The sequence below is a fragment of the Callithrix jacchus genome, chromosome 13, assembly GCF_049354715.1.
Source record: "Callithrix jacchus isolate 240 chromosome 13, calJac240_pri, whole genome shotgun sequence".
NCBI classification, from domain to species: Eukaryota; Metazoa; Chordata; class Mammalia; order Primates; family Cebidae; genus Callithrix; species Callithrix jacchus.
The window spans coordinates 68,265,468-68,292,190 of NC_133514.1; the positions used below are offsets into that span (position 1 = coordinate 68,265,468).

The 26,723-nt window shown below is 37.9% G+C and overlaps 1 protein-coding gene across 6 annotated transcripts in view; it reads right to left on the reverse strand.

The window, feature by feature from the left end:
- ZNF521 (zinc finger protein 521) overlaps positions 1–26,723 on the reverse strand; it is a 294,182-nt gene that overhangs the window by 22,715 nt on the left and 244,744 nt on the right. For all 6 annotated transcript variants that reach the window (XM_078347914.1, XM_035270773.3, XM_078347913.1 and 3 more), the window contains 2 exons: positions 6,496–6,627; positions 3,689–3,804 (listed from right to left, as the gene is read on the reverse strand). In XM_078347914.1, coding sequence (XP_078204040.1) covers positions 3,689–3,804; positions 6,496–6,627 — 248 coding nt within the window. The remainder of the gene's footprint in view (positions 1–3,688; positions 3,805–6,495; positions 6,628–26,723) is intronic.

Sequence of the window (26,723 nt, forward strand, 5' to 3'; positions counted from 1 at the left end):
ATATACACACACACATATAGACATATATGAACATTTTATTATTTTTTAATTGAATGAATGTGTTCAATGTTTCACATGTTTTCCTAATAGACCTCAAAATTTTTAGCAGAACTTAAGGAAGCTGCTTTGAGAAAGGATGGCATGATCCACATATAATACATACACAAATACATTTTATATGTAACAAAGCATGTCTATCCACAAAAAAAATGCTTCATGTTTTCAACTGAGTATAAAGTGAAAGATGTAAATTAGGCATTATGGTCACAAAATCATTTATGTACATCTAATATATATACATATGTGTGTGTGTGTGTGTGTGTGTGTGTGTGTGTGTGTGTATGGGGATACATATCTACATAAATTTTATACCTAACAAAGACTTTAATCCAGAAAAAAAATGCTTCATGTTTTCAACTGAGTATAAAGTGAAAGAAATGTCAATTATGTATTACGGCCACAAAATCATTTATGTACATCTAAAAGATATCCATAGTGATATTGACAGCCAATTCCAGAATCCTTATCCTAAATTTAACCTATTATTCTCACCTTGATAGAAGAGCCAAATAAAGTATATGTTTTAACATCCCTAATAGGGTTGCAGTTCTTAGACAGTTAGTTTTATAGTCTCTTGTGGAAAGTCCTTATTTCTGAACGTTAGTGGTATAAAATAGTAGATCAGTTCAAGGGGCTTAAAATGGACATTTATTTTGCATACCAAGTAGAACTACAGTGGGCTGATAAAATGGCTTCATTTTTCTACTCTTGTTATTTTGGTTATGGATCCTATTTTCTATTGTCACCTGAATTTTGGAATTTTTTTTCACTTGTCCTAGTAAAATTACAAAATGGTTTCATGGTTTTTATACACTTACTGTCCCACTTTCTATACAGAAAATAAAGGAAATCAATATTTTTAAATGACATTAATTCCATCTTCTAAGCACTGGTATAAATGCAATTTGGGTAATGAAAGCATACGCACAGGACCATGAAAGCCAGAAGTTAAAACATAAAACTAAAAACACTTTCAAAACTAGAAAAAGCCAAAGTAACTCTGATGCATTTTTCTTAATGTGTTGAAACTATAGCCACTGATATTACTGAAGATTTCAGAAAATAGACCCACATAGAGAGTCCGATAACTGTGAATTATTGCTTTGTGAAATATTGACTGTGTAGTCAATATCTCATCTCAGATTTATAATAATTATCACATACTTACCATAAATACTGTTCTTATCTAAGGAATGATTCATATATTAAACCTGAGTATTCACATCAAAACCAAAGTCTCTTTTTGGCCAGATCACAATTTGAATAAATGAATCAGAAATGTTTTGGTAGATGTTTGACTTTATAAGGTCACAAAAACTCAAAAAGAGTTGTGTGTTCTGCACTAAAATTTCTGTGCCAGTGGTTCTCAAAGTGTTGCCCAGGGACTTCTGTGGTCTCCTAAACACTTTCGAGAGGTCTGTAAGGTCAAACTATTTTCACAATAATATTAGACATTATTTGCCCTTTACACTCTCATTGTGTCAAGAGGGTACAGTGAAGTTTTCTAGAGGCTAAATGATAGGTGATGACATCATCGCTCTGACAGCTAATAGAATGTATGCGTGTATTCCTGTATTTAATAGATTTCTCGGTTTTGATTTTTAATATGGAAAATGATAGTAACCCACATAAACCAAAGCCCTGGTGGTCCTCAATAATTTCTAAGAATGTAAAAACATCTGAGATCAAGGAGTTTGTGATTGGTTTATACTAATTGTAGAAAAGAGTGAATACTATATGTTCCACATAGAATAAAACCCAAAAATACATAATTGTAATGGAAACCTGGAATCTTGAAGGATGCAATTAATTGCTTAATTTTGCCTGCTCTACAAAATGGGTCAGAGGCCACTGCTGCTGCAGTGTTGGGTTCTTTTAATGAAAGACACTGAAGGTACCACCAGGTGAGAATCTACTAATACAGGACAAAAGTAGAAGTTTGCTGCAACCATTTGCGTTTTCAAGAACGTTAGACAGGAATCAGTCTCTACAGAAACTCTATAGCTTTGATTTTAAACTATTACTTAATTCTGCCTCAAGGTTTACATACTAATTAACAGTATCACTATGTGTTTTGACCATATCCTTTATAGATTCACAAAACCAAAATGACTTATGCTTTGACACCTATGCAATAAAAAATGTCATTTTTTTCAAACAGAAATTTAGATTATTTTAAGAAGGTGTATTTTTAAACAATAGTCTAAGTTGGCCTATCTTCTAAATTCAATTCATGAACAGATGTGACAGAATAGCATTTTTAGAAGTGATACAAGGTAAGACAGCAAATTTAATTTGGATTCACTGACACATTATGACAACTAAACGGGCTCACCCATTCTTTCTTATACTTTATATTTCATCTCCTTCACTTTCTATTTGTTCACTTTCAGAATGATAACTGATAAACTGCAAATGGTAAATGATAAACTGCAAATTCCTTAGTTAGACACATAACTCACCTAAATTTCATTTCACTGGACCCCAGGGAAGCACTAAGTTGCCCCAGGACCCAATATGGATGGAGTCTGAGGAGTGGGTGGGTCCGAGTCCCTCAGCCTTGCCTCTCCCAGATCAACCAGATTAGATCTTTTATTTGGTCCAGGGATTCAGTGTGAAAATTAACTGCAATCCTCATTTTAGGCTAAATATTTGTGTTGTTAATAATACTTATAATAACAGAATAATTTTCAGTTCCACTCTATTCTCCTCCACAGGAACCAACAAGATCAAACAAAAAGCATGTTACTCAGATCATTTAATCAGAAAAATAAGGATGAGACATTATACCCATGTTCCAGGTGAAGTAACATTAAAAAATAAGTTATTTTCATTTTATAATAAGTGATATTTCTGGAACAGAATCCAGGTCTCTGACTCATTTTTTTCTAAACTACCAGACTATAGCTAAGAATAAGAATAACAAAATCTTCCTATTTTACAGTTTATATCTTATCTCCATACCCATCATTTCATTTTCACTGTATAACAGCCCTGAAAGTGTGATGTTTGTTTATTATTTCTTGATATTTGGGGTTCAGAGGACTTATAGCCCAAGGTTAGTTACACTTCAAGCAAGTGGAACCCTCAAGGCTAGATCTGATGTCTTTGGGTGCAAAATTTTCACCTATAAGGCTTTGGTTAAGTAATAATTATTTGACTTCATTAAATGAATGATACACATATTGGACAAGAGTATGGTTTCTTTCATTTCTTCCCCTCTCCCTTCCAATTTTAAGCCCCTCAGGACAACAATAACCTGGACATCCACCTAGCTTGGAGCCCAGTGGGAACAGAACATGAATAAAACAGGATTTGGGAGAATGAGTCATGACAAGTGAGGTGAATGATCCCACAGTCCAATAAACCTGACCCCTAAGTCTATCACACTGGGTCAGAAGGTCCAATTATAGGTCTGTTCTAGTTCTTTTTATGATTGACAGCAGCCAGAGGCAAAATTACTTTGGTGTCTATTAATCCAGGCTCTAATTTTCCCTTTGCCCCAATACACACAAAGTATCATGGTGGCCCAGGGTGAGTGATACCGTGAATCCAGATTTAAAATGCCCCTGTTTCCTATAAGAATAGCAACTGAGTTCAATCCTGGTCCTCCTCATGAGGACATTACCTGCAGCTCTGTTTGGAAGAAAAACTTCTGTGGACATTGTGTACAGTCATAGATCTTGTCTTCTTGTCCATGGGCAGAGAAAATATGCTGCTGCAACTTGTTTGCTTGAACAAATACTGAAACGATAAAAGAACGGCGAACTTGGGTTATTTTGTTTCCAAAATGCCCTCAGTCGATGACTCCGAGTGAACAGACAGCAGGCTGGACTGCACGCCTCCCAGGTGTGACTTACTGCTCGAGACCTGGGGAGAGCTGAGTCACATTTGTTCATGGTTGGGTCTCTGACTTTTGTTAAGATGCACTCTACGGAGCCCCTAATTCAACCCAAACAGCTCCAAAGTAAAGGTTTATGGAGGCCCTGCTCCCTATAAATCTTTAAAAAATAAAGCTGAAAATTGTCAAATGCATAGCTCTGTCTCAACAGAAATGACTCCTATTTCTCAGCAACCCACAGGTTAAGAAATCGTAGATGCCAAAACGCTGTTTATTGTGTTTGCCTAAAGTTATAGCTAGCAAACAGTTCTCTATTTAAATGTGTTAATGCTAAAAATCATATCCCACAGCTACTCTGGGGCACTGTCTATAAATGTGAAACAGAACGGCAGGTAAATTCTCTTTGGATACTTTAAGATCAACTCAGCCTATACACTGAATGCAAGGGTTTCAATAATATAAACATGTTCAATTTTAATGACTACAAAACAAGGCCCTAAGACTGTGTAACAGTTTACCTAGGAGACATACTATTAATAATTAAATTGTATATGCCAGAGGCAGTGTTTGGGTTGGCAGAACTGACTTCTGATGGATGCCTGGTGCACTGTGACCTAAAAAAGTTTGCATCTACAATATTAATCTGTATAGGCAGGGAAAGGATTTATTAAAGATGTTGGCATTTGACTTTAACTCCACTCTAATCATTAAAATTATTCTAATTGCCAGCCAACCTAAAATATTAGAATATTGTTCTTGTGAGTCATACATTTTAATCACATTTCTCATTACCTTAAAAAACTGCTCAGATTTCCTTTCCCACCTCACACACTTTATATTGGAAGGGTTTTTAAACAAATTTGGTATTTCTAAATTACTTCAAGATACACTAAAACAATTCAGGTCTGTCTGCACAGAAAATGCAGACTGTGCATGATTAATGCACTTTTGTCTCTTTATCCCTATCAACAAGAAGAAATGAGATTTTTACAAAGATTTGCAGTTAATCTGAATATAACGCAATACATTTTATGAGGCTTCTGGCTACAACATGAAAGTCCTATTTTATTAGGGGTCTTAATCTTGAGGAGACCTATGACCCAGTCCTCCTTTATGAAGACTTATTATGAGCTTTTATAAAGAACCCAGACTCTTGACTCATTGTATCTGAAGATATATAGTACTCATGGTAAAAACATAACAATATATATTTTTAAGCATAAGTCTGGAAGAATAAAAGGAGTTCTAAAAGAAGGGTAGAGAGTGGCTGATGGAATTATTGAATGATGCAGCCAAACAGGCAACCATTGAAGGCAGAGCCATCAACGTACTCAGGCAGTAATAGTGACAGCTGTGCAATGAACATGGCCCCTCTCCTTCATTTTATCACAGAACAGAAATCTATACGTTGAGTTCAGTGAAGGTAAATAATCAATGCTGGGAATTTTGCTGTACAAACAAAGAAGTCAATTTTGAGAGAAGGATATGTTCCCCCTCCTCCAAGAAGTAAACAGGCAACACAGCCTTGAGGGGCTTAACTCCTGAATCCAAGACACATGCAAAATAATCACAAAGGATATTCCAAAATAACTTTGTCATTGTTAGGGGAATACCAGAAATGAGTACCATCATATTTCAACCCCCATTGGCTTTAAATGAGATTTCAGATTTACTTTTTCTTTCCTGCTAAAACCTGTAATGCTATCATATCTGTTAAAAAGTTTCTTCTTAAAAGTGTAAATGTAGATCAATTTCTACTCTAAAAATCCAATTTCATAGGAAATAAATGATTCATCTAATCTGTTTTCTATCTCAGAGAACTTGGGGTGAGTATTTATTTAGAAATGGGGTTTCACTCTTGTTGCCGAGACTGGAGTGCGGTAGCATGATCTCAGCTCACCACAACCTCCACCGTCCGGATTCAAGTGATTCTCCTGCCTCAGTCTCCTCCCAAGTAGCTGGGACTGCAGGTGCCTGCCACCATGCCGGCTAATTTTGTATTTTTAGTAGGGACGGGGTTTCTCCATGTTGGTCAGGCTGGTCTCAAACTCCTGACCTCAAGTGATCCACCCACCTCAGACTCCTAAAGTGCTAGGATTACAAGCGTGAGCCACCGCACCCAGCATGGGGTGAGTTTTACCCCTATCTTTTTATTTCTGGTGGAGAATGTTATGAAATTCTCCATATTTAATTAGCAGACATGCACTGACAATACAGCTGCACTTTTAGCTGAACATCTTATGATTAAAAAGCAGCTCTGTGCAGGCAGCCTTAGCCCTGGTAACCTTTTAACATCGAGAGGAAAAAAAAAGTGAACACATCATGTATGTAGTTTTCCAAATGGAAAAGTGCAAACTTCTGAGAGAACTTGAAATGCCATTTGTTCATCCTGACAGTTAACCTTCCTGCTCGTGTGAGCCTTTAAGTAGGCTGCAATCAATAATGCTAATAAAGCAGAAATCAAACATCTTTCCCCCAAATTGAACTGAAGTCATATCTGTAAAAGGCCATAGCAGTGGGAAGTAATGCTCTGGTAGGAAAGACATGATGAAGCCATCAACCTCTCCTGTGTCTTCCTGAAATAATCTTCCCACCTGTAAAGCAGACTGGACACTTAAAGGTTCCTCCCATCCCTTCGAAGCTGTGCTCTATCAGGTGGCACTGAAGTTTGGCAGGAGAGTCAAAGGTCTGGCTGCAGAGTTTGCATTCATGGTTCAGTCCTTCATCTGTCAAGAGAAATACATGAATAGAAATAGTGAAAATCTGTCATCTCTTTAATAGACTAGAGAGTTATCTATAATTGCATATATTAAACTATTTCCATCACATAATATACATATGTAGTAGAATATATGGTTTCTGGTTATTTCACATTATTCATGAGTTTATATCAATTTAAAACATTTCTGGAATTTAAAAAGCAAAGATAATCAGCAGTCAGATTTTATCTTAAGGCTAATGCATTTTATTAAACTTTAAAAATATAATTGGATATCAATAAGGAGGCATTTCCTTTTCTCTGATTACCATGATTTTCTGGGCGTGGTATTTCCAACAGTTTCAATTTTACCCCCAGAACCAGACTCTGCCTCTGTTTCTCCAAAGCACTTTTGTGACCTCCCAGCTCACTTGGCTAGCCCTGCATTCTTCTTGGACATGTTAAGAACTAGAGGCAGAAAAATATTTCGATGTCATAACACAGCTATATAAAGTGGGGAGGGCTGGGTGTGGTGACTCATGACTCTAATCCCAGCACTTTGGGAAGCCAAGGTGGGCAGATCATGAGGTCAGGAATGAGACCAGCCTGACCAAATGGTGAAACCCCATTTCTACTAGAAATACAAAAATTAGCAGGCATGGTGGCAGCATGTGCCTGTAATCCCAGCTATTCAGGAGGCTGAGGCAGGAGAATCGCTTGAACCTGGGAGGTGGAGGTTGCAGCCAGCCAAGATCACGCCATTGCATTCCAGGCTGGTGACAGAGCAAGACTCCGTGTCAAACAAACAAATAAATAAATAAATAAAATAAAGTGGAGAGTGTGTGTTATACATGGACATGTTATTTTAAACATTTATGGATTTTAAACATTTAAAATTAAAATTTAAAAATTTAAATAAGTTTAAAGTGTAAGTTAGGATTTTCCTAATTTACTTCATTGTGCAATTCTAAGACATGCAAAACCAGTGGCACTGGTTAGCAGCCTAGCTGGCACTTACTGAGTGTTGCTGTGTTTCGGAACTGCACAGATACAAATTCATTTAACTGTACTAAAACCCTATTAGAAAAACTACTATTAGTCTCATTTTACAGATGAGAAAAATGAGGCGTGGAGAGTTTAAGTAACTTTGCTCTGAGTTACAAGGACTCATAGTTGGAGAGCCAGAACTTGGAATGCCGGCAGTCTCCATACAAACCTGGGCAGTCTGGCCTCAGGGTCTGTGATCTTAATAGATATGGTGGGGCACACACCCACTACTTCCAAGACTACTTATTAAAGGGCAGAGGCTGCACTTTAACATGGCTTGTTACCACATTATACTTTTATATTCTCCTATTTGCAATGATTAAAAAATGCTACTAAGATATTCTAGGTCTAGGGAATAAAAGACACCATCACACTTTAAAAGCAGAACAAGTCTATACTGCAGTTATTTTCTTTCATTCAAAGACAACATGCATGTGGTAAGTCCTTCGCCAGCTGACATTACTGGCAACACCAAGGCCCAATTACAAAGTGAGTTATTATTAGCTAACTAGGAGTAAAATCACTCTATTTGTATTCCTAATCTTTCTTCACATACAAGTATGAGTCTTTAGAAGCAGAGGATTGGAATTTGTAAAAAGAGAAGCAAAGCACTAATTAAGCCACCCAGTACTGTCTACATTTCACAAGAGATAAAAACCTACTCTGTATCTGGGTGGCACAGTAAATTCCTTGATTATAATTATGTAAGAGGGAGTTTAATTGTGCATACTGACATGACAAGGGGTTATACAAAAAGCTTTAGGGATTATATAAGATCAAGGGGTTTTCATCTGTTTCTTTCCTTTTTCTTAAATCCTGAAGTCACCAAAAAATTTCCAGATTTTAGACATTAAGACATATAAAAAACAGTATTTATTTCAAGAAATTGAATTGGCAAGTTAATCTTCAGAAATACCTGCTAAATTTAAAAGTTCTCTATTTCCTTCATGCTACATACCTTTGTTTTGAATAGTAAGAAGGTTACTAACGGTTTTCATCTCCTTTTAAAATTATGTGTGTTTTGCACAAGAAACAAGAGGTAGCCTATGGACACTGGTTGATATAAACTTGTTCCGGAATTTTAAAACTTGCAATAGTTGTCAAGTAACGTGATAGATCCGGCAGGTTTTCCTGGGAATAGCAATTGTCACATGAGCATAAAGTGAATTATGCAAGTTAGGATGTTCTTTAATGTAATATTATCTTTCTTGACTATGAGTATTTTGTTTGGAAAAATAAATAAGACATACGAGTGCCGGGAAAATGTACTCATTCATGTTTATGTATTTCTTACCCAAATAAAAGAGCAGCTGCATCCCAAAATGTTAAATAACTCAAATTCAGTCAAGTGAATTCACAAAAAAGGGTGACACAGAGGCATAAAGGTATTTATGCATTACTAGTGCAGACTTATTTTTTACATATTCTATCTTTTATTTGTGAAAGCACCAAGTGACAGCAATGATACAAATCACATCTAGCATTTTCAGAGCTCTTTTTACAGCCTAAAAGCACATTCTAATGCTAAAAAATTGTTGAAGTTCTACCTGCCTTTTATTTGCAAGTTACACCGCGAGGTCTTTCCCAATAAACTGACCTAGTTATTTCCGTAGGAAAGAAAATATATCTGAATTGTTACACAGCACATTAAAAGATAAGCAAAAGCCAATATGCTCTTAGGTAGACGGCGAGAGTCCCCCCTTTTCTCTCACCTTTGTTCATTTCCCTACTCCCTTCACCTATCTTCACACTTGCTTAAGGTCAAATGTATAATGAGAAGGAGAGACAGTAACACAAAACATTCTAACAACTGGTTAATATATTCATTTTGTATTTTTTTTAAATTGAGGGCAGTACAGGTAGTAACAGAAAAAGAAACTTATTTATAATAAGAATTCCAAAAGTTTATCCTTATTCAAAGTCTTTAACTCTTCTCTGCTATTTCTATATTTACCTTTGGATGGCGGAGAACAATGTATTACTTTTCAAAGAATTTCTGAAAACCCTTAGACTTGGGGGGATCTGGCTGAATTAAGCCCCATATATTTTTCTCCCTATCTAGTATAAGGTAGTGAAGAACAGTAAATGTAACTGCTGTTTTATTTTAAAGCCAATGTTCCTGATGTGATACTATCAGCACCTCCACTCAGGATTTTGCCCACAAAGCATAACCTGAATTGTGCTTTTTCCCCCTCCTTTCCCTAAAGGTGCCAAAAAGCTTAAAAAGTTCAATCAAAATAACCATTTCTGCTCTCTGGAAAGGTAGCAGCTGACAGTAATTGGATAATACAGCCTGACTCATTTATTAAAAAGAGATTCAGAGTCAATTGATTTAATAACCATTACAATATTCCATTAAGGATATAATAGGCTAGTACAGCCCTATTTTTTAATTAAGAATTATAGATGGGATCTTCGAATGAAACTTCTAGATTTTTCTTTTCCTTTTTGCTTATCTATAGTCACCAGATTTTCTACAATGAGCACAATTTGCCTTTGTAGGTAACTTTGAAATTAGAGAAAAAAACAACCCTACCTTTTCTATACCCTATTAATAAAGATTGACTACAACACTGAAATTTTGCTAGCTAAAAAGTTAGCTAGGAAATGAGCAATATGATAATCACAGAAAAACTCCAGTTTTGCACAATTAAACCTAAAAGTATTCTAGCCGAATATGTGCAAAAACAAAAATTAGCACAGGAAAGGGAGAAAGAACTATCAGAATGCAACTTAGCTATATGAGCAAACATGGGTGCCTTCTCTATGAGCCCGTGTCTTCCCAGAACACAGAGAATGCCCCTCTCTGCTGGATCATGAGGGAGGTGCATGTGCCTAGCCGTGGGGGTCCAATGTCAGAGTGGGGCCGTTACCATTGAGAACATGCTAGAAGCCAGCAACTTCCTGTCTTGGTCACCCACTGCAAGGCATGACCAGAGCTGCTCTGAGCATAACTGAGAAATCATTTCACATGTATAGAATTTTCAGCTAAAATTATTATTTCCATTTGTTAATCTTCATTTCACTGTGAACATAAATGTAAACAGGAATCAAGTCTACCTAAAAGAGACTGATGCTAATGTAAATATTTACTCCAATATTAAATGTTTCAAAGAAAAGCGTCGCATACATAATTGGAGTACCACCTCACTGACTTAGTAGGAAACGTGATAATCACTTACAAAATTCTGTACTCTAAGAAAACCATCTGCTTGTCTAAAGCCAGTTCAAAGCCAAATGACAACTTCTGTGCCTCCAATTCATAAAACCTGGACCTATGTAACTATTTATTAGCCTGTTTTATAATAGAAGAAATATTAGTTACCATTTGGATGCTCAAGCATAGTTTAAGTTATAAGCTCCAATGTGACAATTGTTAGTTTAACACAAGACACTGACATTTCAATATAAGCTTTAAACAAGAGAAACCCTTTAAGCAGCCTCCAGACTGTGTGTCCCATGTTTATACTCCTTTTCCTTCAATAAAAACAGAAATCTAGAGTGGCTACAAGCAAATGTTTGGTGGTTGACTTACATGCAGCTGTTATCCCAGGAATCACTGGGGGCCTCCTTACATCGTCTGATCAACACTACAGCCATTACTGAGGACCAATTTGTAACAGTTTATAAGTAGAATTCCTTCTCCCTTTTACCCTCGAGACTGGCCAGAAGGGTCCTCCAGCCTCTTCCACTGCATAAATCTATAGGCTAAAGTCCACAGACATAAACCCCTCCTGCTATATCATCATGTGGCCTGGGCCATACTTAAAAGCTCTGATCTGAGTGGGAGTAAACACTGCCCTCAGAATCCAAACAGAGGAATCAAATGCCCTGCAGTTTTAACTTTTCCAGTTCGAATGTGTGTTACCACTATATCCTCATATATATTTTTAAATCCAAGAACACCATGTCTTAACTCAATTCCCAGCCCCCCGCCCTTTACTTTGCTTCTCCTCTTCCCCGAGTTAATTTCCAAGCACACATTTATAAGCTAGGAGTCCGAGGAGTAACAAAGAAAAGCTATACATGACAAAACTCACCCCTTGGCTACACTGGCTCGCCCTAGAAACCAGGAGTAGAAAAATAGGCAGACTAGTGTAATTTGCCATGCACACAGCCATCACATTCTTTCTAGGGCCACAGCACTCGGGCACGATAATTTGTTGTACTATATACAGCACATATTTCATGACTGTAACATAAACACACTGAGGTGCTAATTTGGCAATGGAGAATATGACTTAGGCTTCAAAGTCTGCCGGTAGATTAGTCATTAAGCCCCCAAAGTAAGGCAGAATTTGAAAGTACTAAAAATATTGTGTGAACTTCTTTTCTTATACCAGTTAAAAAGTTCTGCCCTTATTTTTCTGAACAAGTTGCCATGAAAATGAATGCTGTGTGAAGATCAACACTAGCACCTTCTAGGAGTTTTGTCACTGGCAACATGGAGTGTCTGCCACTGTCAGGATTTCTACACCACATGAGAGAGGAACAGAAGACACAGGCATCAGACTTTTACAGTAAGAGGAAAAGGACACTAGAACCCTGAGGAAATGAGCTCCAGGTTCCTGGACTCTGTGCACACAAAGTGTCTAACCCTGAACTATCGAAAGAAAAGCCGCCTGATACACGTCCTGTGTCCCTCAGTCAGAATCTCACTTCCAGAAGATCTACAGGTACAAGCTTACCTTAACTCAGTTACTAGCTGTTTTTAGCCAATGGTCTAGAAGCTACACTGCTTTTGGACTTTATAAGCAAAGCCACTGATATTGCCACTGTTATTTCCTGCCTTGAACTTCTCATTATCAGCAGGGCTGGAGCAGGAAATGATTCAACTGGGGTAGGCTGCATGGTACCCAGCAGATTTTAAAGAGCCCAGGGGCTGCCTAGAGCCCCATAAACATCAGCAGCTTGGAAACCAGCAGGAGGTCCAGGTGGGTAGGGAGAGGAGAGGCAGGCAGTGGGATTTTAGAAGCTCTGAGATGCAATATCGTCCAATTCCTTGGCTATTATTATAGGTTGCGTGGAGTACTTATTAGAATATTCTCATGTAGGAGAAAACATTGGAATGTTGTTCAAACAATAAACAATAAAACAAACAGCCCACCAAAAAGGTGGCTTTCCTTCAACTGTGGGGACTCAGCAGCGTCGTATTTTGGCACAAGTAAGGAATGGGGATGAGCACACAGATGACAATGCCTCTCAAACCTGACCAGTACATTAGCTCCTCCAGTTTTTTCTTTTCTTCTTCTTCTTCTCATTCTGAATCTAAACATGGACCCTACAGTTGAAGTGTCAGAGAAAACATAATGCCTACAAATAGCTTTAAAGGTAAAATTTTGCCCTCACATTTTTTTTTTAACGAAAAAACAACATACACCAATTTTGGAAGTGTACTGATAAAAATCACTTTGATTCCTCCTCTCTGTATCCCAAGAAAAATTGTTAACCAAGAAAAGAAGAAAGTAGTGCACATTTCTTAGTGAATATTCTGGAAAAGGAAAGGGCAGGGTAAGGGCGGGAATGAGGACTAAGACCAACTAAGTCTGAAATACGCCCTCTAAGTTTGATTAGATATTGGAGTTGCTTTTAAACAATTTGGATCTTATGTAAAGCTTTGACTTCAGTACATGCCACTGTGTTCCAATGAAAAGGATCCAGTTTACTGGAATGTTCCCCCTTGTTTATACTCATTTGAATATAGGAGAGCAAACTTTTCCTTTCAAAAAACGTTTGCCACCTAATCTTTAGGGCTGTTCTGTTCTCTGCCTTGAAAGAAACTTGTGAGCATGCAAATACGAGTATAAATCACTTGTTTCCATTTCACATAACAGACTAGATGTATGGAATGACTGAAGACAGCAGTGTTTCCAGTTCAGCAATACATTTCAGTTTTGACCTTGCCTACAAAGAGTGGTGGATGGCAACCCAGGATGTCTCATTGCCACGAGAGTGCTGAGAACTAAGTTTGGAGTTATTCACCTATTCTTGCAACAGTGCAAGTTCCAGGAGGGCGAGGGTATTTGTCTGTTTTGCTCACTGATGTACATGAAGTAACTAGAACGGTACATGGCTTATAGCTGGAACTCAACAAATACTTACTGCATTCATGGGAAATGTCTACTTAGCAAATCCTATATTTAGTTTCATCAGAATAAAATGCCAAGACTGATGGTAAAACAGTATTTATTGTTTGTCAGTTGGGTTTGAAAATTTTGCTCCATTCCCTTGTGCATTAAACCCTGTGCATGTATCCGTGGACTGGCAAAATCCACCTGACAGTGCTTGGCTACATTATTTCCTGAAGTAAGCATTAACAAAATAGCTGTCTAATTTGCCAACTTATCCCTGGCAAGAGCTGATAAGTCAAAACTTATCCTTATTTCCAGAAGAAAAATATTATTATGTATTTTATATCTGAAATACAAAAAAGTACCATATCTAAGAAGGGATAATTGCCTTTTATTTATTGACCAAGTCATAGAGAAGTCTCTGTATCATACATCCACCACCCATAAACAATTTTTACTAGTAGTCTGTATTCTTATGTTACACAGCTCCATTCTTTTAACTAATTGTTTAAATCAGATATATTCATTTATTATACTCTTTGTTTAAAATTTCTTGTTTGATATCAAATCCCTTATATCTGGGACTTCTGGTGGTGGTGAAAGTACAGGCATATTTACCTTTAAATACTGTACAGAAACCCCACAAATTGGTAAAATTGAAAGAGAATAGTTCATGCAGCATAAACTAAATGTAACCTGCTTTAAAGTTAAATCTATTGGGAAAACATCTTTGAGAATGGAGACAGTGCAAGAGTCAATATTAATTCCACACAGCAGTGGGCCCGCAACACGAGACATGTGCTGGACACGGCACTCATCAGCCATGTTTTCATGTTGCTGTGCTGAGTTTATGGCAAGGGTCAGGGCCTTCTCTCTCTCTCTCTCTCTTTCTTTTTTTATCTTCTTCTTCTTGGCATAAAGCCACTAGTTATCTGAAGGAGAAAAGTCTCCAAACACTGAAAAGCTGTTTATTCTTGCTAGAAAGCACAGCTTGCTATTGCTGATGATTTTTTAAAAAACAAATCAAACAAAAGAAACTGAGTGGGGTTCAACAGCTTCTGCAAATGTTACGGACCTTGACAACCATGGGTTTCAAGTACTCACAGGTTTTAGATGAGAAACTAAGTTAAGCATTTTCAAAGCTAATTATCTTTCTAAGAAACTATATTATTGATTACTTTTTGCAAAGATGACATCTTCTCTCTTTTTGGTTATTAATAGAATTGGAGTTCACCACAAAAGCACAAGTCATATCTGCAATGGGGGTGTTAAGGCGGTCAGAATCTCTCTGATTTTCAAGGGCCTTGAATCCTGCTCCTTCTTACTTTGTGGCAATGGTAGGAAAACCATTAAGCAGCAATGCAAAAATCACAGTACTGCATGCTATTTGCAAATGAGTCACATTTTTATTGTTCTATTGGTGTGACCTTAGAAACTTGGCCTTGATGAATAAAAAACAAGGTAATGGCACAATAAACGCAGTAAGATTTCTAAAAACAGTTATTGGAAATGTGCTGTGAAACTTGAATTCTTCTAATCAAACGATGCCACCCCTTAGAGAAATTTGCCTGTGCATTATTAAAGTGATATACTGCAGTACTAGTTAGAGCTCCATAACCTTTAAATTGCCTGATTGTAATTAAGGCCACTAGTTTTATTTAGGAAGGTTCAAGGAGGCTCAATTTAAGTTGGCTTAACTAGTGTGAATTTAATGTCATGCTGCCAGAAGGCAGAGGAGCATTCTGGCCTGGCTGTTCTGTGGCACATGCAGCTGTGGGGTCATGTATTCTAAATTAAACTCAGGTTTTAAAGAAACTATATATATCAGTAAATAGCTGGATGTGTGTAAATACAAACCCACACATTTGCATGTATACATCATTCATTCTTTAATTCAGTCATTCAGTATGCTGGCAGTTTTCCAGTTTAGGCATCTAAATACAGTTGATTCTAGAACAACATGCTTAGAACTGCATGGGTCCATTTATCTGCAGATTTTCTTCAACCAAATGTGGATTGAAAATATTGTACTCATGGGATGTGAAACTGGCATATAGGGGTTCCACGTACACTGCAGGACTTGTGCATGCATGGATTTGGGTATACGTGCGGGTCCTGGAATCAATCCCCTGCATATACCACGGGACAGCTGTACATCTGATCATTTACAGAATGAGTAGAACAAGTTCGCAGATATCTTTAAGGGCATGATGACCCCTTTCATAGAAAGGCATGTCTTAAGGCAATGTCCAATCAGCATTAATGATTTAAAATGAAATGTGCATGTAACAAACTTGTAAAGGCAGGAATCTTATTATGAGGAAATTCTAGGAAGGAAAATTTATAGGAATATGAGGAGAAAAGAAAGGTATTTGGACAGGCCACTGAATGGAGTGCTGAGAACAATATATTAACTTCACTGAAAGGGCAGGAAATCAAGGAGTGAAACAAAAGATGAAAGAAAATGTAGGTACTCCAAAGCGTAGACTAGCTGAAGCAAAGGGAAGCAGCAGAGAGAAACACTGACAGATTTGACCCATGTTCAAAATTTTACTGGATGTGAACTCAAAAACATTCATCTCTGGATAGAATGCTGGCAATTTTCTGTAGCTCCAACAGCAATAATGATAAATGAATTTCTTTACAGCCAAGTGGCTCAAGCAGCCAACTACGTTACCACTATATAATTAATAACAATACACAATTAAAGAGAACAGCAGGTTACAACTATAAGATGTCAAAATATATTAGCAAAGGAAAATACAGCAACAACACACTTAAAAGAAAAATAAATGTACAGCGCATGAATCCATGTACAGTGTCTTCTCCAGACTGTATTTTGGATAAAGCTTTTACGCTTGAAGAAAAATAGATGATGGCTTAAAACTACTATAAAATTAACATCTCTCCAAAAACAAATAACACTCCCAATGCACAGAGAAATCAGAAATGTAATATGGGACACATGACCGGGAAGGCACACAAGAATTGGCTGGCTGGTATTCGGCTTTTTTTTTTTTTTTAACTAAAAGATATTCTAATAAATACTTCACAAAACTGTATTTGTTGGCTCAAGTATTTTCAAAGATCCCAGAACATTTTTTTTTTCATGTAAAATGGAGGAGAAGCAAGCAACAAGGAGAGTGCAGAAAAAAAGAAAGGGAGTCAACATAATACATTTGGCCAAATACTGGTGCACTGGCTAAAGTTTAGAAGGAGCTTGGAGATGCTCTAACTTTTTAAAAGATGAGACAATTGGGACAAGATATATATATATTTCTTTGAGGAAAGGGGTCTTGCTCTGTTGCCCAGGCTAGAGTACAGTATGTGCTCATAGTTCCTTGCAGCCTTGTGCTCCTTGGCTCAAGCAATGCTTCCTGGGTAGCCAGGACTATAGGTGTGTGCCACCATGCATGGCCTGAGACTACAGATATTAACCAACACACCCACAACAGAAAAGCTTTACGGTCATGGCCAGCACCAGAATTCAGGCTTCCTGCATCTAAGACTGTACTGTGACACCAACCCTCACTTAAAAAAGAAGTTATCTCCTCCCTTACTACAGTTTAAGTTGTCAAGGCAACAAAACAGCAGTTACTGTTTTCTAGATCTCTTATTGATGTGCAAGGAGCTTTTTCCATTTCCATGCCATCCTGGCCACTCCTTTATTTATTAGAATAAATCCAAGACCTGAATTTATTCTAATCCACCTCATCCCCTATGCCCTTTTTTTTGCTCTGTTGTTAGGCTGGAGTGCAGTTGCGCAATCTCTGCTCACTGCAACCTCCGCCTCCCAGGTTCAAGGGATTCTCCTGCCTCAGCCTCCTGAGTAGCTGGGATTACAGATGCGCACCACCACACCCAGCTGATTTTTCTATTTTTAGTAGAGATGGGGCTTCACCATGCTGGCCAGGATGGTCTTGATCTCCTGACCTTGTGATCCCCCTGCCTTGGCCTCCCAAAGTGCTGGGATTACAGGTGTGAGCCACTGTGCACGGTTCTCATCCCTATGTCTTAAGCAGTTACTGTTAACGTTTCTGTCACCCCTTGAAAGCTTTTCTTCTCCTTTTAGGGAAGTGAACCCTGAGTTAATGTGCTGCACCTGCTGGAAAGTTGGAACATTTGGTTATAGCACGTTAAGATTCCCCACATCTAGAGAGATCTCTGTATCTCTAGATGTGGGGAAGTTAATTTCCTAGTTGGTGTTCCTAGAGGGGCGAGGTAAAGCACTTGTGTCTGAACTGTCAATCTGAAGGCAATCTTCCTGATTATACAACCTGTGATGTAGTGGCTGAATGCTGATGCTCTTGATGACAGTAACCCAGTGATTTGCTGAAACTGTTACCTGAAACCCTGTGGAGGCTGGGCTTGAGTGCTCCTTTATGGAGTTACAATTATTCAGAAACAAGCACTGATTTCCTAATTCTATTCCGTCGATAGCTCACTATACTTCTCTAAGTACCTGGATCACTCCCTGATATGGTGCTAAACTGAGTGTTTGGGAAGAAACTGAGACTGCATGCATAACCCAAGGTGTGTGGCTTACTAGAAATGTAACCCCACATTTATGTATGGAAAATTGGTCAGCTCAATATATTCCTAACCTACTTTCTCTCTTGAGCACCATTCTGGATACACTAGCACACCTAGACACTGTATGCTGAAGCCAAGATGTTGCTGGTGTACCAATGAATCATGTTCATTTCTAGTTTCTTCTGCTGTTTTCTGTCAATCAAGAACTATACAAGTGAGAGAGTTCTTATCCTCCGTGATGGAAAGAAAGGAGTGAAGGAAGGAAGAACAAAGGGTGAGGTAGGAAGGGAGGGAGGGAAGCAAGGAAGGGAGGAAGGAAGGGAGAAAGGAAAGACAAAAGACTCATGGTAACAAAGATTTCTTTCTCATTTCTACTTAGTTATGAAGTGTGATGAAGAAGTAGATGTCTCTGGGTATTTCTGTTATGTCAAAAACCAAAGCTAAAGACTACGAAATAGGGCCTAACAAAAACCATGGATTAGTTAATAAGTCTATCTGTTAAATAAAGAATGAGACATAATAATTATGGAGAGCTCTTTCTCAGATGATAATTCCTTATATTACCTTCTGTAAAGCTATTAAATATTTCTAAGACTATAATGCCAACTTATAGAGATGTTTGGGGCATAGTACATTTTTAATCCCCTGTCTTTAAGACATTTTTTCTAAAACCTGAACCAGCTCATTCGAGATCCATTTAAAAATTTAAAAACTGTATACTGTGTCAATATAAAGAAGCCTGATAATGACTCTCCTAACACAAAAGGAAATCTATTGACAAATTTCACTGAAGTATCTTGTCAATGGCCTTAAACATTTTATACATTTAAAGGCTGTTTTGCTTTGCATGATATGTGATATAATAAGCACAGAATTCCAATGCATCTTAAACAATCTAAGTAGAAGTCTGATGCCAGTGACTGTAAAGTTTATTTCTGAAAGCAAGTCATATTTTGCTCACTTACTGGTTTCATTCTTGGTAAAGAAAACATAAAAGTCCAGGACAGAAAGTGACCTATAGGGATGACCTGGCCTCTTGCCCTTTCTTTGCTTCTGAAAAGCAGTAGCAATGTTTGGCTTCTTAAAGACAAAGATTAGCATGAGGATTTTAAAATTTGACCATCTGGAGAAAAGTGAATACTTTTATATAATTTTATGGAATTGTAATTGTTGCATAAAATAGGAGATATAGGGGTCTGATCTGAACAAGCAACAAAAGTTCTCTTCTCAGGATACAGGAGAAAAGACAGTTCAGAAATGAAAACAAGAGTGGGTAAAGAGAGATTAGCACTGTATGAATGTGCAGAAGAGAATAAAGTGAATCAATAATTTTAGCATATTTTCAGCTAACTGCAATAATTCAGCATGCATAGATACTTATCTTTAGAGAAAAATGCCCAGGCAAAATGTATTTTATTCCTCTGGAATGGGAAGAGAAGTTTCCTTAATTAAATATTGCCCTTGGCTATTTTAAAGAATTAAAAATAAAATAATTCTCAAAGAATTAGACATAACTATTGCTCTCTCAACAGGACAGCATGGGATGGATGAAGAGACAGACTGGCATCCTGGCTCATGTTTTCAGTTGTGAGTATCTGGTAGAAGAAGTATCTGGTAGAGGAAGAAGAAGATTCAGACTGAATCTTACAATTCAGCTAGACACCTCTCCTCCAAAGAGAACATAAGGAGGAAGGGGAAGAATGCAGAGTAACACACAGGACCTAGAATCTAGGCATCTCTCTTTTGAAACGAATATTAGAAATTCTATCTTAAACTGAAAACAGCAGGGAAATTCCAAATCAAAGTAATCACTATGGCCTTACTTCACCTGATCAGGTCTAAATATGATCTCATCTTCTGCAAAATATCAGACTTCGTGCTCAGGCCAACTTGACTTTTAGACACAAGATGTTGAAGGAACTGTCTACACAAGTCCAACTCATATCCCTCTTTTTGTCGAATGCCCATAAAGGGGAGACTTTTATTGTTGCTAAGACTATGACAATGGGACATTCTCCTCCCTTTATCTCTAATTGAGGATGATTATACATATAATAACTACTATATTTATATAACCCTTTACAATTTTCAAACCGTGTGGGTGTGGGTTTATACACATCCATTCTCAGTTAATCTGCTCAATAACACAAATTGCTCCAGGTAACTCAGGTCCTAGGAAGAGCTTTACTGACTTGCTTGAAGGGAGATGGGTAGTTACTGAGAGCCTGGCTCAAATATGGATTTAGATTCCAGGTTAGAGAAAGAAAACAAACTAAATTTCAATTGAGTTAAAAGGTGCAAATTTTTTTTTTTTGGAGGCGGAGTTTCGCTGTTGTTACCCAGGCTGGAGTGCCATGGCACGATCTCGGCTCACCGCAACCTCTGCCTCCTGGATTCAGGCAATTCTCCTGCCTCAGCATCCCGAGTAGCTGGGACTACAGGCATGCACCACCATGCCCAGCTAATTTTTTGTATTTTTAGTAGAGATGGGGTTTCACCATGTTGACCAGGATAGTCTCGATCTCTTGACCTTGTGATCCACCTGCCTCAGACTCCCAAAGTGCTGGGATTATCGGCTTGAGCCACCACGCCCGGCCTGAAAGGTGCAAATTTTTAGTTAAATCATGTATGGTGCGTAGTCCCTACGTCCAGGAAGATAGAAGATTATCCATCCCTTGTGCTGATAACGTATGTTTAGTTAAGGCAGTAAACAGCAATAAAGAGAAAATTAGAAAAATTATTTTGATGGTTTATTTTAGGGCCCTTTTAAGGTTTCATTAAGGCCAAAAATGTGATACTCGTTTGTTGTTATTGTTTTTGAATTCATCAAGATTTCGTTCAAAATTTGACACTTAAAAATCTGACTAATTCATGAAGAAATAATGTATTTCAGTTTTGCTCTTATGGGTAAGAAAACTGATATGATTCATTTTATTAACAAACTGTTTTAATATCAAAAAAAGTCATTATTTTCAAACTGGGTGAAGCAAGGCAGAATCCTTTGTTTCCCAACAAATGGTACCAGTTACAAGGCTGTTTTCTCTTCCTCATGTGGAGAGTTTCACATACACTGTTAAATATCACTTACTGAGTTGATTTGGAAAATACCAGGAAAACCATATACTGTACAGCTCAAATGATTGGAGTTAACAAAAACAAACAAACCCTCCCGGCCCCCAGAAATGTAAATAAAAAGTTAGATTTCCCTGTACTACATTTGATTGCATTAATTGATGTTTTAAAAAAAATCCGTTGAAAATAAAGCCCAGCAGTAGCATTTTTCTTTTCTAAATCACAATAGCAGCACATTACAAACATTACCAAAAGGTCCCTTGGTGCGATTGTAAAGTTCCACTCCGGCAGTAAAATGCATCTACTGTGTGTTCTCCATTTTCATCTCCACCCTCCCCAATATATAAGAAAGCAGGTCACGAATGCAATTAAGCCGGCTTGTGTGTTGCCGAAATATTAATTTCTGATGAATGCTCAGATATTGAATAGTAACCCACTACATCTTTTAAAAATAGGTATTTAAAAATCCTCCTATTTTTAACATAGGGTTTGAGCCTGGATAGCAAGCAGATTATTACTACTGAGTCCAGTTTCATAATCTGTCATCCTTTCTACTGTGGCAAAAGTTGCTTCCCCAGTGGGAGGGAAATTCTTGGTATACAAGGCATGTACTTGGTAAGCCTGGTATGTTATCAAACACAGACCTCTACAACAGATGTAAAATAACTTATACTACAGTGTACTGGAGATACAATATTTACAAAAATCAGCACAGGCATTATCCCCAAAGCCTTTCTTTCCATGCAACGTGGTGGGGTGGTTCAAAGAACAAAGGCGATGGGATCACTTAGTGGGTGGGAGGCCTAACCCTGACACTAAGAAGCTAACTCATTTCACTACGTTATTTATCCTTGCCTTAGTCAAATTATCTATTAAATGGGAATATCAAGTACTGTAGAAGTGAGACTCAATCAAAATGACACATATCAAGCATCTAGCATAATACTCAGTCTATGGTAACTACTCAGTAAATGTGAGTTATTCTTGCTATTAAGAATGAAACAAATGTTTGCTCCATTTGTTGAAATGTCTTTTAACACTCAGGATTTTTACTTTCTTATTATCTAGGATACAGCTCTTACTCTTTTTTCCCAACACTTTAGCCAGTTATTTGAAAAGATTAAATAATTTTTATGAATCATTTTTAGATCCATACTGGAAGACTTTCTCTGAATATTTAGTCATTTATATAATCATAAATGGAAGTTATATTCATCCTTGTAAATATTTTAAGTTTTTAAATAATATTTAGAATACTCCAAGAGTCTTCAAGCTGGGTATATATGGAAGGTTGCTATGTGTGCCACTGTATTGTAAATGCACAACCTTAATATATATAGAGGCTTTCAAAGAAGTATGCAGACTGGGGTAATAATTCAGAGGAAACTGATTTTCAGGGTTAAACTCCACATGTACTCTTTCCTAAAACTGATCTGCTTGCAAACAGCCTGTGGTCTGCGGGCTCCCCTTTCTCACCTCTCCTTATAATTAACCGTGTCCAATTGTACAAAATGTGAGAATACTTCCCGCCCTTTCTCCGTCCTACTCATATTTTGTCCTGGGCTACAAAAATCTTCTGGGGGACAACTGGCTAATTCAAAAACTAGACACCTGCTGAGGAAGAGATCCCCAAGGGTGAAAGGAAAGAAAAACTAGCCATGGTACAAAATGTTAAGGAGGGCAGCGGCCTGTTCATCCAGGTGGGGGACTCACAAGGCTTGTGCCTTCTCCATCTCTCTTAGAGCTAGAATTTAGAAGTGAGATTACTGTCACAGGAATGCATATTAACACTTTCATTTTCAAGTCAAAGTCAGACTTTTTCTGACACTAAGTGTATGTTTGTTTTGGCTCATGACTTTGGCAGTGAAGACTGGTCTTGTCCTTTAAATTACATGGCAGGTATCTCAAACAATTCAATGAGATAAATGTTAATAGTAGAAATAGACTTAAAGCATATGTAATATATAGTGCACTGAAAATTGCATCTTTTCAATTACTTATATTTACGATTTAAAACAAATTTTTATAGGTACAAAATTACAAGCATGTGAAGTGATATATAATTTTTAAAGTTGTTTTTGGGGTTACTGAAAACAGCTCTGAAGATGTTAACATACGCGGTATAATTTTTCTTTTCTTTCTTTTTCTTTTTTTTTTGAGACGGAGTTTCGCTCTTGTTACCCAGGCTGGAGTGCAATGGCACGATTTCGGCTCACCACAACCTCCGCCTCCTGGGTTCAGGCAATTCTCCTGCCTCAGCCTCCTGAGTAGCTGGGATTACAGGCACGCGCCACCATGCCCAGCTAATTTTTTGTATTTTTAGTAGAGACGGGGTTTCACCATGTTGACCAGGGCGGTCTCGATCTCTTGACCTCGTGATCCACCCGCCTCGGCCTCCCAAAGTGCTGGGATTACAGGCTTGAGCCACCGCGCCCGGCCCAATTTTTCTTTTTTTCATGTTTTCATCTTAGCTTTTTACTGCTTTTACAATTGCCATTTTAGTATTTTATCATTTTGGCAATTTTGGTAATAGATATTGGAATTCGTAGTTCTTACTCTGTTTTAAAACCTGTTTCACTTAGCTGGAAACTATGGAAAAAAATAAACAGGGGGACCTTCCAGTTACCAAATATAATAGAGCTATGGTTAGAAATTAATTTTTTTTATTGCATTTTAGGTTTTGGGGTACATGTGCAGAGCATGCAATACAGTTGCATAGGTACACACATGGCAGTGTGTTTTGTTTGCTTTCTCCCCTTCACCCACATTTGGCATTTCTCCCCAGGCTATCCCTCCCCACCTCCCCCTCCCACTGGCCCTCCCCCTTTCCCCCCAATAAACCCCAGTGTTTAGTACTCCCCTCTCTGTGTCCATGTATTCTCATTTTTCATCACCCGCCTATGAGTGAGAATATGCGGTGTTTCATTTTCTGTTCTTGTGTCAGTTTGCTGAGAATGATGTTCTCCAGATTGATCCATGTCCCTACAAACGACACGAACTCATCATTTCTGATTGCTGCATAATATTCCATGGTGTATATGTGCCACATTTTCCCAATCCAGTCTATCATCAATGGGCATTTGGGTTGATTCCAGGTCTTTGCTATTGTAAACAGTGCTGCAATGAACATTTGTGTGCATCTGTCCTTATAGTAGAATGATTTATAGTCCTTTGGATATATACCCAGTAATGGGATTGCTGGGTCAAATGGAATTTCTATTTCTAAGGCCTTGAGGAATCGCCACACTGTCTTCCACAATGGTTGGACTAATTTACACTCCCACCAACAGTGTAAAAGTGTTTCTTTTTCTCCTTTTTTTTTTTTTTTTTTTTTTTTGAGATGGAGTCTTGCTCTGTCTCCCAGGCTGGAGTGCAATGGCGCCATCTTGGCTTACTGCAACCTCCACCTCCCAGGTTCAAGCGATTCTCTTGCCTCAGCCTCTTGAGTAGCTGGGACTAGAGGTGCTCACCACCACACCCAGCTAATTTGTCTATGTTTAGTAGAGACAGGGTTTTGCCATGGTTGCCAGGCTGATCTCGAACTCCTGACCTCAAGTGATCCACCTGTCTCAGCCTCCCAAAGTGCTGGATTATAGCCGTGAGCCACTGTGTCTGACTAGATTTTAAAAATTAATTTAATTTTTAAATTTTAGATTCAGAAGGTACAGGTGTAGGTTTCTTACATGGATATATTGCATAATGGTGAGATCTGGACTTTCAGTATACCCATCACTCAAATAGTAAACACTGTACTCAATAGGTAATTGTTTTAACCCTCAGCCTCTTACCCTCCCCCATGTTGGAGTTCCCGTTTCTATTATTTCTATCTTTATATCCATATGTATCCACTGTTTACTTCCCATTTATAAGTGAGAACATGTGGTAATTTGATTTTCTGAGTTAGTTCACTTAGGATAATGGTCTCCAGCTCTATGTTGCTGCAAAGAACATGACTTCATTCTTTTTTATGGCTGCATAGTATTCCATGGCATATACATACTGCATTTTCTTTATCCAATCATCCATTGATGGGTGTGTCGGCTGATTCCATGACTTTGCTATTGTGACTAGTGCTGCAATAACATAGGTGTGCAGGTGTCTTTTTAGATGATTTCTTTTCCTTTGGGTAGAAGCCCAATAGTGGGATTGCTGGATAGAATAGTAGTTCTATTTTTAATTCTTTGAGAAATCTCCCAACTGTTTTTCGTAGAGGTTGTACTAATTTACATTCCCACCAACAGTGTGTAAGAGTCCCCTTTCCTCTGCATCCTTGCCAACATCTGTTGCTTTTTGACTTTTTAATAATAGCCATTCTGACTGGTGTAAGATGGTATCTCATTGTGGTTTCAGTTTGCATTTCTCTGATGATCAGTGATGTTGAACATTTTTGCATATGTTAGCTGACCACTTGTAAGTCTTCTTTTGAGGAATGTCTGCTCATGTCCTTTGCCCGCTTTTTAATGGAATAGTCTGTTTTTTTCTTGTTGTGCTGTTTGAGATCATTATAGATTCTGGATATCAGTTCTTTGTTGGAGGCACAATTTGCAAACCTATTTTCCCATTCTGAAGACTGTTTATTCTGTTGCTTATTGCTTCTGCTGTGCAGAAGCTATTTTGTATTTAGTTTGAAATATACCAAGTGTTTTTCATCTTTATAATTCATTTGTTGATTTTCTTCCTCTATATTCTTCCTCTTCTCCTTCGTATAGGAAAAAGAGAGAAGAAAGAAAAGGGAGAAGCAGCCAGAGGTGTGGGGCAGAAAGGGGCCCTGGTTTCAGGAATGTGTTTAGACAGGAGAAAGAGAAGAGAGAGTAGAGTTTTATCAAAGTGGGTTTCCCATCTAGTCAGTTCTGTCAGCTGCTCCAAAGCAGTGGTGGGTCTTGTAGTACGTGGGAGGTAAAACTGAGGCAATGGCTATGAGGGCTGAAATGCTGAGTCCACTCAGCAGAAAGCTATCTGCAAGACTGAGAAGGTTAGAAGAAGTGGGCCTGCGCCTTGGGCCCTGCCTGCCCCCTTGCACCCTGCCTACTTCAAAATTCCACAGTGCAGTTTTTGTTGTTGTTGACTGAATGAATGTAAGGAAGGAGACAAAAAAGAGAAGGAAGAGAATGAGAGAGGGAGGGAAGAGACAGCTTTGGTGAAGCCGCAGGGTTGTAAGGGATTTCGAGTCCACCCATGGATGGTATAGGAACACATGGTTGCTTCCTCTTTGTACCCTCAAATAATTCGACATGTCATCAAAGAGATCTTTTCAAATCCACACCATTCCATTACTAACGACAGGCTTCTTGCCTAGCTATCTTACTTTTGACTAGCCCGAAAGTTAAAAAAGAAAAACAGTTGTGGGTTTCAAATACAGGAGCACCATCTCCTATATTTATATCTAAAAAATATTAACATT